At 35.2% G+C, this 20,836-nt stretch overlaps 2 protein-coding genes across 2 annotated transcripts; one reads left to right on the forward strand and one right to left on the reverse strand.

The window, feature by feature from the left end:
- The first annotated feature begins 217 nt into the window (after window positions 1-217).
- On the forward strand, window positions 218-3,720 carry LOC128162500 (agrin-like). Its single transcript, XM_052825734.1, has 4 exons — window positions 218-358; window positions 2,071-2,263; window positions 3,106-3,402; window positions 3,592-3,720. The coding sequence occupies exons 1-4, from the start codon at window positions 319-321 to the stop codon at window positions 3,695-3,697; spliced, it is 636 nt and encodes a 211-aa protein (XP_052681694.1). The 5' UTR covers window positions 218-318; the 3' UTR covers window positions 3,698-3,720.
- A 1,306-nt stretch (window positions 3,721-5,026) lies between these two features.
- On the reverse strand, window positions 5,027-19,963 carry LOC128162489 (ceramide kinase-like protein). Its single transcript, XM_052825722.1, has 13 exons — window positions 19,526-19,963; window positions 18,046-18,312; window positions 17,332-17,463; window positions 16,738-16,801; window positions 15,384-15,526; window positions 15,156-15,230; window positions 14,453-14,636; window positions 13,837-13,914; window positions 13,355-13,461; window positions 12,105-12,319; window positions 10,530-10,823; window positions 9,056-9,309; window positions 5,027-8,732 (listed from the first exon to the last, which is right to left on the reverse strand). The coding sequence occupies exons 1-13, from the start codon at window positions 19,704-19,706 to the stop codon at window positions 8,642-8,644; spliced, it is 2,085 nt and encodes a 694-aa protein (XP_052681682.1). The 5' UTR covers window positions 19,707-19,963; the 3' UTR covers window positions 5,027-8,641.
- Window positions 19,964-20,836: the final 873 nt, after the last annotated feature.

The following is a 20,836-nucleotide window of genomic DNA, read 5'->3' on the forward strand; positions in this document are numbered from 1 at the left end:
GAAGTTTATTTTTTTAATCTTAATTTAGAGGTTAGTTTAAGTAAATCGACGCACCGGCGTAAATACATGTACCTGAGATTTTCAAATACATATGTTTTTAAACAATAATTCTTATTCCATAACAATATGAAGACCATATGACTACGGCTGGCTACCACATAGATATGTTATATACGCAAGAGTTGACCGATTTTGTTTGAGATAAAGGAGAAATGTACAATATTAATGTCCACGCGTCGACCTTCAGCGTGGAAGTAAAAGATAAGAGAACATAGATCCCGACAAGCACACAGATCAACGCTTCCAATTCTCACCATAATGAAGGCTTTCCTTGTCATTTTTACCATTGGAGTTGTCAGTAAGTCAATTATTATTCGCCGACTAATAAAACAGATGGTGTAATAATTACATTTTCCAGAGTCTTTGCCTACGAATCGATTTTGTGATATATAGTTCAATACATTTTGCCAAATACTGTTATAATATTAAATGGTAAAATTGTTGAAAATCATATAAATATAAGTAATAAGGAACCATTCTTTGAATAATATGAGGTGATCAAATACGGTCGGGCGTGGTTGCATCCATCATAATGCCCTTCGGGCTTTATCGGATGTGATCATACCGACCGAATTTGATCACCTTATAATGCTAAAAGAAGGATTCCCTACTCCTTTAGATGGAATAACACACCTGGAAAAAGTCACTCAAATTAACAGTGAATTATTTGATAATAAAAAAAAAATATAATGATAAAAAAACCGTACATATATATATGTCAAATAAGCGAACAATTTGCAGTTTGGGTTCAAAACATAAATATCTAAAATATTCCATTCAGTAAGTAACAACAAAAGCCCCTGCATTATTCAAACTCGGGACGTACGGATCACAAGCCCGACACTTTATCCACTCGGCTTTGGAATAAGTTATGTGACCGTCGATAAAATCCTTTTAATTAATAAAACAAAACGTCGTTTCGATCAAAGGTCAGCCATTTTGTGATATGTTATTCCACCTTAATAAAATTCCGTATCTGTAGTTATTCAGTCATCCTGTCTAAAGCCACCCCCTACTTTTTTCCTACCCTGGTTTTACAATGTGAGTGAGAATGGTGGTAGAATATCAGGGACATTTGGCGCATATTTCTGAAAAAAATCTTTTAATTTTAAAAGAAAGAAAACAAAATCAAATTAACGCTCATCAAAATATCTCACTGACATTTTTACCGTTATGTGTAGATATTCTGTCCCTAATTCAGACACATTCTATTTCTTAAAAATAAAATCTGCAATACGACGTAATAACGTAGTCATATTGCTTTAATTAAAGAAATAAAATATGTCAGAAAGGACAATTCACAAAGAAAGCAAACTGTACACTCTAAACAGACATAAACAATCTCTAGATAAATACAAACAAGATTTATAGCTTAGTGTACATTGTAATAAAAACCCACTTAAAATTCAACTTCAAAGTGCAATTCTCTAGAAAACAGTTGTCTTTCTTTGCTTGATAAATCCTGTCATAAATTATTCGAGCCAGTGTCAAAACTTTTGAATTTTTGGATGTTGGAAATTAAGAGTTAAAGCCGCCAAGTTAAAGGTCACATATGATGATGAAAACAGCATAAAAGACAAAATTGCTTCTATACACAAACTAAATAAACGTTACTTACATGATCTAATTTCGATATCAGTGTGAAGCTATTTTTTGTATTAAATAAATCATAAAACATTCGTATACTGGGTTATTTTCGCCCCATGTTATTTTCGCTCTTCATCTTCACTTACTAACGGTTTCGCTCGGTCTTGAATTCGTCCAGACAAAGTTGTATTTATTAAAGAAAGATAATTTGAGACAGTGTAATTCGCCCAGTTTTAAATTCCCCCGCTGACAACGAGAGCGGAATGGGCGAAAATAATTCCCTGTATACAAGTATGTAGACTATAAATGTGTCAGTTGACGATTAAACATTTGCTATTTTCAATATTTTTATTATAAATTTCTTTTCCTCTCGTGATAATTATACATCTCTTACCTTTTGTACCATGATAATTTCGTTACTAGGCGCTCAGCATGGCCATCATGGCGGGAACTACCACCCGGACTCCCAGACCCACATCGACACGGAAATCCAGAACCTCGACGCCCACTTCGGGAAACATCAGTGTCTGGACCTCCTAATGGTCGACTGTCAACATCACGTGACCAACGGAGACGAGATGGTCTGTGGGAGTGACGGAGTGACTTATCCCAACCAGTGAGTAAAGTATAGATAGGACCGGGCCATACTATACAGTTATGGACTGGGCTTGTGTGCAATATCTGAACCAGTGAGTAAAGTATAGATAGGACCGGGCCATACTATACAGTTATGGACTGGGCTTGTGTGCAATATCTGAACCAGTGAGGTCTGTATAGATAGGGCCGGGCCATACTATACAGTTATGGACTGGGCTTGTGTGCAAAATCTGAACCAGTGAGTTAAGTATAGAAAGGGCTGAGTCATACTGTCACATTATAAATTTAATGAAATTTTTTCTCTAATTTTTATTATTTGTGAATTAATTTTTTTTTTCAAATTCTTTGAGGGCCATGAACAAAGCTAATGAATATAGGTGTTGTTTGTTTAAATTTAGATTAGCGCCATTCCTCCTCTCAAAGAGTCACCGGTATGAGAGTGTGAAATAATTCCTTGTGTTTATTGAATGTTTGTGTGAAAGATGACAAAGGCTGTTAGAAGGTCTATCAAACAATATGTTGCCCAAATCACAGTCGAGTTCTGTTATACCCTTTACTTCAGATGCAAGTATAATCTCAAGTAGCAAATAGCGATTCATGACGAGCGATTCTTTAAATTGTGTCTTAACTGCCCCGGAATCGGACGAATATTGATTAGCTAAAACGTTAATTAACAGTTTAATGATTTGTCTCTTGTTTTAGCTGTAAGTTTGTGCACGCCGTTTGTATGTACACCGATTTGTCTCTTGTTTTAGCTGTAAGTTTGTGCACGCCGTTTGTATGTACACCGATTTGTCTCTTGTTTTAGCTTTAAGTTTGTGCACGCCGTTTGTATGTACACCGATTTGTCTCTTGTTTTAGCTGTAAGTTTGTGCACGCCGTTTGTATGTACACCGATTTGACTGCCGCTTACACTGGACAGTGTACCTCCACAACCATGGCAATGACGACAGTAGGCAACGCTGCCGGAAGCACGATGCCCGGAAGTGTTGCAACTGGAGGTTCCGGAACCACTGGGACTACACCACCACCTACCACCACGCTGAGTCCGGAACAAATCGCCTTCCAGAACGTATTCTGTCACAACAAGGACTCCATAAACTGTCCCGCTGTCGTCACACCCCTCTGTGGCTCTGACGGAGTCATCTACAACAGCAGGTATGTCGTCACTTCCGGTCCACAATATTTACCCTCTCCCATACCATAAAACAAACATTAGACACTATATCATTAAAGTTAGTCACGATCACACAAAATGTATCGAATTCTGTGTGCAAAAATTTGACGTGCTAAATCTGAAAATCTTGGAAACAATCTTTACATAATTTGACACGTGGCTTCTTTCAGCTGTCACGTGTCCAAGGCCCGCTGTGACAACCCCAATCTTCAGACAGTGGACGGCAGCAAGTGTGGACTAACCACGCCAGTCTCGGTGGCCCCCGTTGTAGGATAGACAAAATAAACACGAATTCCACACCCATTGTCTCAGGCTCCGTTTGCAAAGCGGCTTTATTTGTTTAGTAGGATGTTAGGGGTAGAATGGGTGGGGGGGGGGGGGTTAGGACGATATTTGTGTGTAGTTACATTGAACACGTTTATGGAGTTTGTGTGTATACACCTCAAAGAAAATGTTGATGAATATTTGTATATGAGAGAAGGATGAAGAAAGAGACAGGAACTGAAGGCATGGCAAAGGTCAAAGGATTGGAGGTGTGCAAAGGGGGTTGGGTGTACAGGGGTGTGTGTGTGTTCAGGGAGGGTGTGTGGAGGGAGCGGGAGAGGGGGGGCTAGGAGACAGATGGAAGTATTCTAAAGTTCAGGGTCCTCAGAAAGAGAGAGAGAAGGGGAACAAAATATGAACAAGATAGAAGCTATATATATCCTCGATCAGTTCAGAAAGTGATGTGTTTCTTTAAAAAAAAAAAGGTAATATAAATATTATTTGATGATGTCTCAACGAGAATACGATGTATTGTCAATATATGACATCTATCAGCATGCATGCTTATAACAAGGTGGTTCAATACACCTCGAAAAATCTCAGATCAGTCAAAAATACGTAATTATAAAAAATAGCAATATGCATAAGAAGTATATTAAGTCAAAAAGGCGAAACACTTTAAATAATCAACAAAATAATAGTTATTTCAGTAAATATGAACAAAAACTTAAGGTGGATTCAAACTCGTGATCAGCGGTTCAGAAGCCCAATACTACAACCACAATGACTGATGCTATTCAACCAAATTGATTGAGGCAAACAATTCAACAAAACATTTAAATCGCCATCTTGTGACGTTGTGCCTTAACAAGTTTAATTATCTTTTGGTGTAGTGGGGTATCTCAAGGTGGTATGGGACACCTCCATATTGTGACGTACGTCCTATCGAAATAAACAATAAAATCAATCATTCATGTAATTCAATATATGTTTTCTTTCCCAAACAAGTAACAGTTACCTTAGCAGAATGGGTTAAGACGTCAACTACGAATCTGTAAGTCATGAGTTCGAATCCTGAAAAGGCCATTATATTTATTTTCATTTGTTCATAACTTTTCAAAATCTTCAAAAAGGTGAAAGTATTTTGATTGTACAATGTTCTTTTATTTACATTAATATCGACAGGTGTCCCATTCCACCTTAATTAAACAAATTAGAACTCCAGTGTCCAAGTCAATGGACCCAGTTAGAATGAAGCAAGCACGCTTCTGTTCTGTTGTTGTCGCTTTCTTTCTCCGAGATATGTAACAAATACCTCAATATCAAAGCGAGACACAAAACACCACGCCATGTCTTTTTATTGGACATCAAACAACACACGACACTGCTTATATTCTTGTGAACAAATCTTTCAAATCGTTCACTATTTTAGTCGGTATAAATACACGTGAAAAATAAATATCTTTAAAACATTTAATTCAAAGAGACGAGATTAAAATGGTACAAATGAAACATTTCTTTTGAAAAATCATATGCCATGTGACTAATACTTTGTAAATCACGTGATATGCAACCTGCTGTGCATGGCGTCAGAATATTACAGACGATATCACGTGACAGGTGCTGATTATAAATAAATAATTACAACTCGTAATGATGAAAAAAAAACGTATAATGTACAAAGATGATATATGCGTACAAAACAAATCGTGTTTCAGAGGGAAAAACGTGTAAAAGCTGTTCAACGATCAAAATAATGGACGGATTGCATAAAAATAGCAAATGTACACCAATAAAACATAATAAATAAATACAAACCGAGGCATACAGCAGCAGGAATCAAACAAACACTGCGAGCATGCGCAGATCCTCACTTTTTTATCCAGGGACGGAAGGAGGGAGGAGGTCCTAGGAGTAATTTTATTTTCAAGAAAAAGAGGCGGTTAAATTTTTTTTTGTAACTTTACTAGGTAAATTTTATTATTTTGAATTTTCAAGAGGGTTTTGGGGGAGGTTCTGGACATGCGCATGGTCAGTCTTTGGTACATGTGGACGGAATAGACTCTTTAAATCAATTAACAATGTTTCTTCATTGAAAGATTGACAACATAAACTCATAGGTGTCAACAAAGACTCATTCTGAAATAAATGGACGGGGTTGGATCATTGGCAGACAACAATATCAACAGGGGTCAAAAGGTCAAACACATGTTCATCTACATTTACACCAACTTGACTTAATACACAATTGCAATCATTCATAAAGTGTTCATTGTATGAATCCATAAATACTTTCTTCATCTAACAAAGGTATCAAGCTAATACAAAACTGCACTCAAAAAAAAAAGTTTTTGAAAATCTTAAATGTATTGGAACAATCAAAAAAGTACATATGAGACTAACAATAATTGATTGGTTAATATCACAATATTATAGTTTTTTCCTATAGTTACATGTATGTGTATTCAATAAATCAAGTGCCTTTTTTTGTGCCTTAATGAATTACATTTGCTCTGCTTGTATGGTTAACATTCCAGACTGAGTATAACAATTGTATCTAAATGTACATACATGTACCTCAAGAATACATTGCTGGTGAAAACCTGTTTGAAGGGGATATCGAACTTAAAGGATTGCAAACAAATCTCCTTGACATTAAACCAAAACCAAAAAATTTCAGGTATACTGTGGAATCATTAAAATTCGTGGTGGCTCAGTTTTCATGGGATTCATGGGTATAGCCCTCTCTCACGAATTGATATCCTCAACGAAAACACTTTTAGAAAGAGTTATCTTTGTTATTGAAACAGTAGGCTACGCATCCACGAAATAACATCCCCACGAATGAGCAAAAAAGTCATAATCCACGAAAATTGGCCCCCATGAATTTAAATGATTCCACAGTATGTATTGGTTAATGTGTTGGCCATCTAGCCTCCTTAAACTATAACTACATACATCAGTCAGCACTATAGGAAATCATTGTAGACAAAACACAGATTAAAATCATCTCAGATCTGAACAATATAGATGTAATGTTATCAACAATAATAATTTACTCATGTAACCCATTCTAAATGAATGAACTGGGAGCACATTTCTCTCTACAATTACCATCACATTCAAATAAAATAAAAATCACAAAAAACAGTGATTTAACTGTAAAAGTCAATTTTCAATGCTTTCATTCTAGTATAAAGTACTCTGTTGCTTCATGAAAAATCTAGACTCAATTCTAACACAGTTTTTAGTCCGAAATATCTGATGTTTTCCAGGCTTTTTTTTTTTTTTTAACAATATTGGCTTTTTTTAACGATTTTGATATTTTGCTTGACTGTTTTCCAGGCAAGTAAAATATCAAAATCATTAAAGAAAAAAAGCCAGGAAAATGTCAGATATTTCAGACTAGAAAGTCTTTTGATCTAAAAACTATTGTACCTTAAAACATGAAATTTTAAGAATTAAACCTATAGTTACTGTACAAAATCTCAAAATGTTTACTAGTAACATCTTCCATTAATTACTATAGAAGGTATACTAGTACCCCCCCATCAAACATCGGCCCCATACGAGGCCTGGATGCATGGTTACGTGGCCATTTTTAAACTATATAAATCTCCCCAGGTTGAAGAGCTTCGTTTTAAGATATGGAAGAATATTCAAATTATTTAATGGCCATGCAAAGATGATCATCAAAATCTTGGGGCAGATCTAATGGGTTATTAATTAATTTCCAGCCTCGTTAGCTGATGTTTACTGCATGGATGGGTCAAGATATAGCTTTGTAAAATTATGAAGACATGTATACAAATGTACATGTACGTAGTACAAAAAGCTAGATCTCTACATGTATATGTATCAGAATATTGCTTTTTCACATGTTCCGATTAGCTTGTACTGACTTCTACTTGAAATTTTACATAAATCAGATATTATCAACCCATCATGTACAGAAATTGCCAGACGAGTTCTAACTTTTTATTATAGATGTATCTACAAATACAAGGTAAGGTTGGTGCCATTATATATTGTACCAAAATAGCCTGGTCTAACTGCATATATAGCAACAGCATATAGATACGATGTCATGCTATCGTAATTCCACACTGTGCTTTAACAGCCTCTTCTAAATGCCTATAGTTACTATACATCTATCAGATAATTCGATTGCATAGCCACATTGCACCACAGATGAGATAAAATATATCACAATTAATTATATAAACTTAATCCACAAATAAATAAGGTTTCAACACAGTATAAGTCACACCAGCAACATCTCTAATCTTAGATAAATAATGTATAAAATCAATATATAAAACTAAAATTATGCAAGTTCATTGCCATAACTGCTCTTCATCAGGAGTAAAAGCAAACATGAAAAAATAAATTGATGCACTGATTAACTTCAAAGCAAGTAAATCAGTTACCATTAGTTGTAGCATAAACACAGTCATACACTCATTGTGACTATGTTAATAACTTGTAATTATATTCTACATGATTGTATAAAAAAATCTAACTATTTAAAAGATGGATATAATTAATGCAGTTAATGTTAATTTCTAGGATGACCTTATAGAATTACAAAGAATCTTCCAAAAGCTCTCGTGCTACAGAGACTATAACACACAAAATTCTGTTACAAACACATAAAACGCTGGCAATGATGCTGCATTTAGTTATACAAACAAAATTGGGTTAAAAGAAGTTGACTAACTGATCACCAAAATTCTTCAGCTGACTTAATAATACTGACTGAAGTCAAATTTGTTGACATCTTTTCTTTTGAGCAATTTAATGAAACACTACTAACTAGATGGCATGAAATGTTCTAATTTCCTTTGAAATCCATGAATAACTATAAGATGACTAACAATGCTGTAAATGCAATGCTCTCAAACATTCAGAAGACTGACAGACCTAGGTGACATCTGATTGGAGTTGCTATGGTAGCTATCTTGTGATTGGCAGGCAGCCATAATCCTGGAATATAGAGTCTGGTGCGATACCCCGCCCACATATTGAGAGTAAGCCGTGATGAACTCTGAAGTGCAAAATCAAAGTCATGAGAGTACTTTATGTTATCAAGAATATACCTAGTATACAGTTGTACAAAACTGTTTAAATAATTCACATTACCTTCCAAAAATGATACTCATGTTTATTCTATATTTCATTAAAATACCCTTCCTGAATTGATTTATCATATTATTTTAAAATCCTACTTTAATTTCAGCCCATGTTTATTTATTATTTTAAAAATATTCTGAAAAAGTATCTAGTATTTATTCATTACTTCTTTGAAAGACCCATAGGCTACATAAAAACCTGCTCATGCATATTCATCCCCTCATTTGAATACTCTACCTAAAATCCAGCTCATGTTTATTAATGAGGTCATTATCCAGGTTCCACTTCGTTCTGAGGAGTCTTTCCTCTCGCGCCTTTGCTTTCTCTTCTTTCTTGATCTGTTTGTTTTTACGCTTCATACGGTCTTGTTCAGCGAAGGTCATGCGATACTGAGGACCAATCAGAACGCGGTCCTGGTGGGCGGAGTTAACGATGACATTGTTGTTGTTTATGTACTGTTTCTGGGAACTCCTGTTGCTGTCTGCAGAACTCTGTGTCACAAAAAAATTTAACCGTGTCACAAAAATTTTTAACTGTGTCACAAAAAATTACTGTTTCAAATGTATTACAGGAAACAACTAAACCGTGTCACAACAAGCAAGTTTAAATTTATGTGACACAAAATGTTGAACTGAGTCAAAAAAGAGTTGTCACAAACCCTTCAACTGTGTCACAAGATATTTCACTGTGGCATAGGAAGTTAAATATTGTCACAAAAAAATTAATTGAATGTGTTTATACAAAAGACTGTGTCAAAAATAGTTAAAGGGACTTGGACACGATTTGAGATCAAAAATTTTATTTTCATTTTTTATGTATAAAATGGTTTACTAGAGCATTTTAAATGATTGACCAAAATATTAAATGTTAAAGTCAAGTTACAAGCGAGATACAGAGGTAAGAATTGATAGTTATGTAAACAAAGCTTGAGTCTTATAGTTGTTTACAAAAAATGTAATGTAGAATTTGACCATTTCTTAGACAAAATGACATGTAAAAACAATTTAAACTAATTCAATATCTTCATAAATACTATTATCAACAAAAGAAAGATACATTTGATTGAAACTTACACCAATACAACACATATGTAAAAATGACTATATTCGAGCTTTGTTTACAAAACAAAGATTTATGAACTCTGTATCTTGCTTATAACTTGATATTTGAGTGTCAAATTTTGACATAGTATAATAAACTTCTATATTTATCAGTATAAACATTGAAAATGGAAAAACAAATTTTAAGTCAAATTGTGTCCAAGTCCCTTTAAATTGTTTCCCAAAAGTTAAAATTGTGATACCAAAAAATTATAATATGATTATTTTCCAGACTCACTGTTTGTATTTACATTGTATGCAAGAAATATATTAGATATTAAATGATTAAATACGTTTTTTCACGTGTCATAAAATTTGCAAAAGTGGGGAAAATATATAGCAATTTTAATTTGCCTCAGTCATTTCTTGCGATTTTAAAACTGCCATAATGAAAAAATTAAAAGATATAATTTCTGCGTATTCAATGTTTCACGATTTTAAAGTGATCGTGAAAAAACCAAAAATTATATCATTGCAAAAATTACCAGATGTACGGTAGCTTGTTGCATGAAAAGCTAAAGTAGTGTGTTCCCTGTCTGAAAAAATTTGGATGGATGACCAAATTTTTTTCAGACCAGGAACTACAGACCAGCAGCTAATTGGATACAAACCTTTCTGCTGTCTCCAGCTTTGGAGTCTTTTGAATTGTCATCATCTTCATCTTCGGAATCAAAATCACTCATTTCGTCCAATGGACTTTTCACCATGCTATCATTATCTCTATCATCCTCGTCTTCATCGTCTAATTCCAGAACCTGACTTCCCCTAGAGGCTTGTTTTTCCAATTTTGACATCCTATACTGAATTTCGTGGAATTTTCTGTCCGTGTGTTTCCATCCCATTGGAATGCGTGGTCGAAATTTCACTTCTTTGACGCGAATTACTTCCACAAAGGGAAAATCAAACTAGAGTAACAGAAGATAAAAATCATTATATAATTATAGCAGTTTAACAATTAGGAATATGCTGTATATGGGTCAAAAATATAAAAAAATAAAAGGCTCGATGATTTGGCTAGTATTTTTTTACAATAATAACAATCTCCCAGAGAAGAAAAAATTCTTTACTTAGATGTATAAATTAGGAACGTTCAAATTTTCAAGCCAAATATATAGACTGTACCCTTTGTAGTTTAGAGGGTTTTAACTTGGTCATTTGGCATTAGAAATCTGTTTCCACTGTGAATTTGGATTGCCCCAAGTTGGGGCAACCGACACATGGAAGGCATGAATCAAATTCCAAGAGATTTCTTCATAGGGCTCCCAAATATTTGGTTGTATAAAGAAGGGAAAAGTTGTTTTTCCCCTTTTGACCTTTGGGTTAACCCCGCAAAGGAGAACAACTTGTGCAAAGTGTGCATTGGACCATATAGGTTTTTGTGACATCAAAATCAGCTGTACCAAGTTTTTAATCAATTAAAACATATTTTATCGAATAAATTCGATAGGTTTGGACAACAGGCATAGCCTATGTATATATATCCTCTCCAGGTTTTTTTAGAAGTGAGTGTTATATCAACACAAGTATATAACTAGCAATTAGAGCATGAAGAGTTGTTGGTGATATCAACACCACTGGGTTTTTTTTAGTAGTGAGTGATTTTATAAGTACAATTACATGAGTATTTCCTGTTATTAGAGTAGTTATTATAGTGATATCAACAGATGAGTACGAGGTCCTTGGAGTTGACAGAGATATTAACACAAGCCTACCTGGTTTTTGGAGTTGACAGAGATATCAACACAAGCCTACCTGGTTTTTGGAGTTGACAGAGATATCAACACAAGCCTACCTGGTTTTTGGAGTTGACAGAGATATCAACACGAGCGTACCTGGTTTTTGGAGTTGACAGAGATATCAACACAAGCCTACCTGGTTTTTGGAGTTGACAGAGATATCAACACAAGCCTACCTGGTTTTTGGAGCTGACAGATATCAACACAAGCCTACCTGGTTTTTGGAGTTGACAGATATCAACACAAGCCTACCTGGTTTTTGGAGTTGACAGAGATATCAACACAAGCGTACCTGGTTTTTGGAGTTGACAGATATCAACACAAGCCTACCTGGTTTTTGGAGTTGACAGAGATATCAACACAAGCCTACCTGGTTTTTGGAGCTGACAGAGATATCAACACAAGCCTACCTGGTTTTTGGAGTTGACAGAGATATCAACACAAGCGTACCTGGTTTTTGGAGTTTCCATTGCGCTTGAGGAAGCGGATGAAGTCCTTTCTGTTGATGTCTTTGACGAGGACCAGTTCCATACAGCCATCGTTCAGGTGGGAGAACTTGCTGAGTCCCTGGGGAGCAAACTCACACCTGGCAGGTATGCAGAACAGACCCACCTGTAGAAACGAACCCTTACACACCTTCCAGGGGCTCTCATCCTTGGATAGATCTATAACAGAGAGGTATTGTCACACTCATCAAAACGTTACCAATCAAAATATTATAACTATTCAGCCCTTTATCATGCAAGTAGCAATACTGTAAATTCCTAATAAAACACGAGGAATTAATTTCCTCAGAATTAATTTCCACGTAAAATCGCGGATTTTAATTTTTAGACTCTTTTGAACTTAGGGAAATCATAACCAAAAATTAGTGATCGCGATTTTATCTTCTCGCAATTTGATACACAACAGTGGAATCGCGAAATTAAGTACTTGCGTAAAATAAGGAATTTACAGTAGAGGGGTATGGAGCCTTGCATATACACCATGCTCTTATCTACGGATGATATTACTCTTATAGTCCCCGAGTTATCAAGCATTTTACACTATTATCTTAACTGCAACACATGCCACTGTTATTTGAATTATTTAGTGTTTACTGTTAATAGATTTATATGTGTTATATACTTGTTAAATTACTTGCAAATGTAGCACTACTATTTGAGTTATTTAGTGTTATACATCATAACAATAATCTACATATATGTTGATGTTATTTGAGTTATTTTAGTGTTACACTTTTATTTTAGTTATTTTAATGTTACACTGTAATTTATGTTATTTTAGTGTTACACTTTTATTTCAGTTATTTTAGTGTTACACTGTAATTTATGTTATTTTAGTGTTACACTGTAATTTCTGTTATTTTAGTGTTACACTGTAATTTATGTTATTTTAGTGTTACACTTTTATTTCAGTTACTTTAGTGTTACACTGTAATTTATGTTATTTAAGTGTTACACTTTTATTTCAGTTATTTTAGTGTTACACTGTAATTTATGTTATTTTAGTGTTACGCTGTTATTTGAGTTATTTTAGTGTTACACTGTAATTTGTGTTATTTTAGTGTTACACTGTTATTTGTGTTATTTAAGTGTTACACTGTTATTTGTGTTATTTAAGTGTTACACTTTTATTTGAGTTATTTTAGTGTTACACTGTTATTTGTGTTATTTCAGTGTTACACACTTTAAACTTACCCACAAACGTATCACTGTTATTTGAGTTATTTAGCGGGTTGAACGGCTGAACCAGACATTCCTCTTCTTCGTCTTCTTTCACTTCCTCGTTCCAGCAAACACTGCAGCTGTAACAGACGTGACACCTCGTGATGAAAGTGTTTAATTCTACTATTGATATGATATTTAAGAAATAAGGTATCATTTTTGGATGTCTATCTGGATATAAATACCGGTACCGTAGGTCACGTGGTCAAATCCCATATCAAAATTTTGTAAGATTTTTACATTCAAGCTTCTAAAGAGGCTTATAATGAATTTATAATTTCAGCTTTTACTAAAGTCTTATAAATTTCCCCTATTCTGAGATAGTTTTCTAAATATTCTTAAAACAAATCATTTCTAAAACAAAATTATTTGTCTCTAGCACATTGCAATGAATATTTTACTCAGTTAAAACAATAGTGAATCGATATACAAGAGAATTAAATGACATTAATTACCCCTGTAGGCAGACTCGGTCAGAGTCCTCTCTGCGTTTCCTTTCTGCTGGGATGTACTCTACGTCACAATCATAGGGACTAATGGACGACAAAAACATGGATCAGTTGGAGGCTTTAATTATGTTAATTAAGACTCATTTACTCTGCATGTGTTCGTTAACATAAGACTGCATCAGTATTTTGAGTCTACCATACTTGTTTGTGTAAATATGTTATTCCATATTTTGTGGAACATAAAGATTTGCAACAATTTAACAAAGATCAAATAAAGTGCCTTGCAGAATGTATAAAATAATATACATCAGTGGGTAACATCTAAGTAACTCAGCAGATTTAGCCAAAATCGGCTTTTGTCAGAGTTGCTGAATACAAAAGCAAAACAGCACCAGATCTGATGCATTTACAGTACAGTAAAACACGGTTATAGCCAACACGTTTATAATGAATTGCCGCATACAGCAAAATAATTTTCATCCCCCATGACTTTATTACATGTAAACTTGCTGGTTATAACAAATTTTTCTTATGATGAAACACAATTGCCTGTCCCTGGTACTTCGTTATAAGCGTGTTTTACAGTACATAGAGATAATTTCTGAACTTGGCGGTGGCTTACTGGAGTTTTTTCTTGGTGGAGGCTTTATAGATCGCGGCGTCTACACTCTTTGGCAGCAGACTGCGGCGGTATTTGTTGGCGTACTGCAGAGCATTAGCACCAAATCCATACTGGCAAGCAAAGTTCCACTGAAGGAGCTTATCCTCACTGAACACTGAACACACATCTACTGGCACATTGTAACCTGTGATATGTAATAAGATCTGTGATTGGCTTACATTGTAACTTGTAACATGAAACATGATCCCCGACTGGCTAACGTTGTAACCTGTAACCTGTAACATGTAACAAGATTTCTGATTGGCTTACACTGTAACCTGTGATATGTAACAAGAACCCTGATTGGATGGTCTCCTATCTTTGAAATCTATATATTAATATATCATCATAGATCTAGCCATTAAACAAGGCCATGGGCTTTTGTCAGAGTCAAAATGAAGTAGATCTCTTTCACTGTTAGCAATCTAGACGCTGGCTCTAAGAAATCAACCACTAAACTGTGCCTGAATTACCATTCCATATTTCACTTGAAACTAGAGTCATTTCCAGAATTTTATGACAGGTGATTTAGATGTTGAAAACATTACAAAAGTCAATGAGCTTCTAAAAATAGCTCAAATAGACATAAATATGATTGTTATTACTACATGTAATATGTGCGCACATCATTTATTAACTACATAACTTTTTGATCCTAACTTACCCAATAAAATATAAAGAACAGCAGTGATGGGATCAGCCAAACCCATGACAGAACGAGCAATATGATTGGTGGAACCTAAATAAAAAAAATAAAATATAGTTCAATTTGATATAGTTAATGTTATATGACTGTATAAACATTTTAACTGTCACATCTAGTCAGAGTTTAAAAATTGGTTAATGTTCCCTACACTAATTATGATAAGACAAACATCTAATTGACCCTGACCTGTGGGAATGATTCCAACAGGCATTTGTGGTTTAGCCGGGGTGAATCCCTGTCGTACTTCTACGTCGTTCCGATTCTGTGTTGCCGTGAGAAGTCCAGACACCACTTTGGAAGCAGTCCCATCTCCCCCCATAGCAACAATGCTGCAACAAAAATAAATATATAAAGCAACAATTTAGCGACAATAGAAAAAAATAATTCATAGAAACAATGCTGCAACAGAAATGAAAAATCTATAGCAACAATACTCAAACAGAAATGAAGAATCTAAAGCAACAATACTGCTATTGAAATAGAGAAAAAAATATTAAAAAATACTGCAACAGAAATAGACAAATAAACCATTGCAACAATGCTGCATCAGAAACTAAGTAAGATTTATAGCAACAAAACTGCTAAAGAAATACTGTAACATAAATAAATATATATAAAACCCATACTTCCACAATACATCGATCAACAGACATAAGAAGTTAATATCAACTTCATACAAAAAATAAGGGAAAAAATCCCTTTTATGTGAAAAAGTTCTTATTCAAGGCAAAAAAACTCAGATTACTCCTTAGTATCTTTCTTGTTCCAAAGACCTAGTTATCATAAGTCTTGTTTGGTAGATAAGGTCGGCACCCCTCAGGGTACCTGCTGAAGTAGTCCATCTCGCGGCTCTTAATGGCCTCAATCAACAATGGGAGTTTTAATATAATAATATAATTTTACTGACTGTCAAATATCATGTAGACAGACATGATCAGTTCACAATTAACCATGATTAACAGAGACCGACACTCACAATTATACAGAGATAAACAAGGAGCAAGTCGGGGGTATTCAAACTCCATCAGCATCAGAAGCAGAGCTTGTACAGTTATTAAGTACTGGTCCCCTGATATTATGACATGGTCATAAAGTTACACAGGTAAACAAGCAGGTAACACACAGGTGGCTGATGCTGCCATTAAATATGAATGAGATTGGTATGGATCAGCCATTGATTTTGATCTCCTTGTGATTAAAATGGTGTTAGTCTCTCTGTCCTTTTGATTAAATTCTTGCGTTAGGTGAAAAGTTGGTTTCTCCTCATTAAGCAATAATTTGATACCATACACTATATAGCATAATGAGTTTCATATTGTGTCTGCAAGCATATTCAATGAAGGGATATTACCGGTATACCATATCAGGGTGATCGAATTTAATGCATTCAGGTCTTTGAAGACTTAAATTCAAACCAGTGTTTGAAATAACCATCCGCCCATACAACTGTGCATTTAATACCCACAAGTATTGTACAAAACGCAGACTTAACGGTTAACCCCCTGCATAAGTAACCACTTTTACGGTGTACAGGACTCACCAATCGTAGTCGTCAATGTTTATGTGAATCATCTCCTGTTTTACATGCTCGGAATGTTGGATCTCTGAAATCGTAAAATAAAATCTAGAACATTTTAGCACTGTACATACATCAATGTACATGTGTAATGTTTTAAATTTCTCATTTAATTTCATTCAATAAAATGAATTTCACAAATTTCAAATCAAAATCCGAAAATAGACACAGCTGTATTAAAAGAGGTATATTATATGGGAAATTAGAACTCCCCCAGTCTTAAATTACTTAAATAACAAAGAGAGCAAAAGGGGAGAAAATAAAACATGGGCGAATATTTCCGTGTATACAGAAACTCTACATGAACATTCATATTTCATCCCTTTTTATTCATGGGGGTCAATGTTCGTGGGTAGCCAAAATTTTCCTGGTTCGTGGGGACGTAATTTTGTTGGTGGTGTAATCAGGATAATTTTCATATTTTTCATATTAAAATATGATATAAAACAAATGATTGCGTATAGCTTCGTGGGGAAGAAAGTTCGTGGGCAAGGGTTACCAACAAAAGCCACAAACATTGGTCCCCAGTGAACAATGATGAGAGTAATTGCAGCATACCTAGGAAATCTACACTCATACTGGCCCCCTTAAACATGGGCAGGATCTTGTTGATAAAGAGTTGTCTCCCATTCTGGTTGCCAGCATGGGTCTGCATGAAAATCTTCAGCGAGTGAGGTCGCCCAGGGAAATCTGTAAATGAATGAAAAAAAATGTTACTTCATAATATCTGATTGGAGCGCATAGCTCAGAGGTCAAAATTTTTAGGTCAGGAATCCAAAGGTCGCTGGTTCAAGCCCAACTGTAATCACTTGGATTTTTGGTCCTTGGAAAAAGCATTTATTCTGCATAAATGTCTCAGTCCTTGCAGCTTCAACTGGTAGCCACCTACACTGGTGTCCCATCCACGGAGAGTCAGAGACTCTCATCTGCTTGGAACCATGAGATAAGCACTAGTTCTCAATGCATCATGGTTTGGAAAATGATATGATTGATCTTTTTTTTATCAATTTTCTGAGAGAAAGAAAGCCTAGATGTATAACTATTTACTGTAGATTCCTTATTTTTCCGCGATTCAACCTTATTCCATCAAATTGCGAGAACATTAAATCGTAAATGCTTAAATTTTATCATAGATTCATGTAGTTTACAAATGTCTGAACAATAAAACTGAGATTTTAAAATTCGCGAAATGTGCTTCTCACGATTTTATGCAGATATTTATTCCTCGCATTTAATTAGAAATTTACAGTATTATCCATTCAAATGTTCTACCTGTGATGAACTCCTTGATTCCGTCATAGTATTTATTGCACAGAGATTCACTGGGATGATCAAAGTCTATCACCAGGTCCTTCCAACAGTTCGGTCCGAACGAGTAGTAAGTATAGACAATGAAGCCCTGACACAGCCCCTCCCCCTCCGGCTGACCCTTGGTCCGCTTACGCTTGATCTGTACCCCGTACACGTCCTTCAGTGGAAGGTCCACCGTCCCCTTTGTAAGCTTGGCTGTTCCAGGAAGTGGGATCTTGCTCTTTTTTACTGGAGGTAAGAAAAACACTACATGTTTTATAAAAATCAAATTATTAATTTTTTGAATTTTTACAAACTTATCTAAATTTTATGGTAAATAAATTAAATTTTTTTTCAATCCTTTAATCTTCCATTATGCTTTGATTTCATTAAAATTATGGAAAGTAAAAACAAAACAAAGCAAAAAGTTCACTTAAAATTCCAATCATTATGAATTTTACATGGTTATACAACCAATTTTATTTTTATTGACACTTTTTTGTAGTCACAATCCAAAGAAATTTTTAAGATTAAAAAATTCACCAAGAAATGGGATTATTACCAATGGTGGTGTAATTTTAATCATGCTAAGGTGACCCCACACAGAATATTGTTACATCTTGTTTTATAGCGAACAACAATTGCTATCAATAAGGAACAGATTTATGCAAAAGACTGCAGGTCTGATATCCTATATCCCTTATGTTTTGGGTGTCCTTTATCTACAGACAAAATAATACTGATTAAATCTCCGTGCGTTAAATACACATACAGGTTATCTGTAGTGAGATGGTGGGGATAAATCAATACGCTATTGAATCAGATGGTCATTTAAAGTTCAGCATAATACTAGGTATTCCCGAGATGGGAATTTTCACCAGATACACATTGTGTTATTTATTACAAAACAAATGATTTCAGTACCTGTGTATCTTTATTTAAAATCATCTATTAAATGTGCAGCATTAATACTGAGCGCAGAGAGAGGCGGGCAAAGCCCGCCTCGCGAAGCGCGGATTAATGGTAACACGTATATATAAGAAAATCAGTGAAAAATAAAAGTTGAATCAGGGGTACTAAGGCCAAAAAAATTTCTTCCGGCCCTGGGAATGTGTAGACTGAGCACGTGACGTTTAGATACACTTTGGCTTATGATTTGAATAGGCAACCAGGCGGATCATACTGTGTGCGTTTCAAATGGATTTTGTTCTACAAAAATCAAACAGCACTGTGTTAAATCTGCGCTCGATCCAATGGTCACAGCGTTTACATATTTCCTTGGGACAGTTTATAATAAATTTGAATTATATACACCTCCCCTTTACGCTCAAGTATATATTGAGACCAATCATATCCCGACCAAAAAGGTTATTGACCTCCCCACCTCAATTATCATATATTGAGACCTTCCACATCCCGACCACAATAACCTTGACCTCCCCCACCTGTACAGTTTCCCTACCTTTAGCACTGACGGAGGTCCAGCTAAGCATCCCACGAGACAGAGACAGCGTGACGTCAAATCCGTCTCCCTTGATGACGAATGGATTGGTGACGTCGACGTAATCCGAGAATCGGTCTTCATAACACTCGTCAAGCCGAGGCACGGGGTTCCCATCCTCGTCGTATGTGAAGTCGCCCATTGTGTGGTGGATTCCTCAAATCGTGGCAGCTGGCCGCCGACAAAAAAATCGTGTTACTTTGCTGTATGAAATTGAAAGTCACTGCGTATCCAAAGCGAAAAGAATAGAATTTGAGCTTAAATCATTATGAATTGATTCGCCCAACGAGATTGTTGACCTAATTCTACTTAAAAACCTGTCAATAAATAAAAGTTGGTCTATTTAAAGTCGTTCTGTTGCATTGTGTACACAGGAAGTCGGGTTCCTGATTTATCGGAGATGTGGATTTCCTGTGTTTTGATTGGATGAAAATAGAAAGCGGCGTCGTCGTCATGGGAGAAGTGTAAATAATGCAGGTGCTTGGATCGATCGTGTTTTTGTGACTACTCAGACGTGACGTTATAAACAATGAGTCATTATTAAATGTATAATTAACCCTTCCCAGTAATTTGTATAATTACCGATATGTTTGTGGAGATTGGGAACATTAAATTAATTTAATCATGCATAATTAATGAATAATGTTCACTGGATCGATATATAAGTCTAATTTCTTTTTTGTTTTCAATATAAAAAGCCTATAATGAACTGATTTGCAATTCCCCCCCCCCCCCCCCCCCCCAAAGCACAAGTACGTCGTAGTAGCGGCGATAACAACATATATATATATATAACGTTTAAGATGTAGGAGGGGGGGGGGGGGTGTTCAACTACTACATGTAGCAATGTGTACAATGTAGGAAGTTCCGTTATAAAAATGTGAAAACGGCATCAGCGAAATCCACTATAAACTCGCCGAGATCACAGGTGCTTGAGGACAGGATCGACCCCCTCCTTCCACCCCACCCCAAGTATTTAGACCCAATTATCCCCGATATCTTTTAATTCTATGAAATATTTCAAATCTAATTTATTCGTTTATTGCCCACAATTGCCTAAAACAATTTTTTTTTTAAATCAGTCCCTCTTACCTATAATGCAGGCTGCTTGTATTATATATGTATATTGGGTCTGAATTTTTAAATATGTTTTATGTATATATATAATTTTGCAATGAATGTATAAATCAGGTTAGAAATATGTCACAAAGGCTAATCTAATAAACAAAAAATAAAGTCCAGGGGGCCTATATACTTGGAGGGGGTGGGGGG

Source organism: Crassostrea angulata, chromosome 9 (genome assembly GCF_025612915.1).
Source record: "Crassostrea angulata isolate pt1a10 chromosome 9, ASM2561291v2, whole genome shotgun sequence".
Lineage (NCBI taxonomy): Eukaryota > Metazoa > Mollusca > Bivalvia > Ostreida > Ostreidae > Magallana > Magallana angulata.

Excerpts from the sequence above, each read along its gene's own strand:
- LOC128162500 (XM_052825734.1), top strand. The coding sequence starts at position 319 with ATGAAGGCTTTCCTTGTCATTTTTACCATTGGAGTTGTCA. Across the intron at positions 359-2,070 it reads TTTTACCATTGGAGTTGTCA|GCGCTCAGCATGGCCATCAT; the intron begins GTAAGTCAATTA and ends TTTCGTTACTAG. Across the intron at positions 3,403-3,591 it reads GGAGTCATCTACAACAGCAG|CTGTCACGTGTCCAAGGCCC; the intron begins GTATGTCGTCAC and ends GGCTTCTTTCAG.
- LOC128162489 (XM_052825722.1), bottom strand. The coding sequence starts at position 19,706 with ATGGGCGACTTCACATACGACGAGGATGGGAACCCCGTGCCTCGGCTT. Across the intron at positions 17,464-18,045 it reads AATCAAGGAGTTCATCACAG|ATTTCCCTGGGCGACCTCAC; the intron begins GTAGAACATTTG and ends ATTCATTTACAG. Across the intron at positions 16,802-17,331 it reads TATGAGTGTAGATTTCCTAG|AGATCCAACATTCCGAGCAT; the intron begins GTATGCTGCAAT and ends TTACGATTTCAG.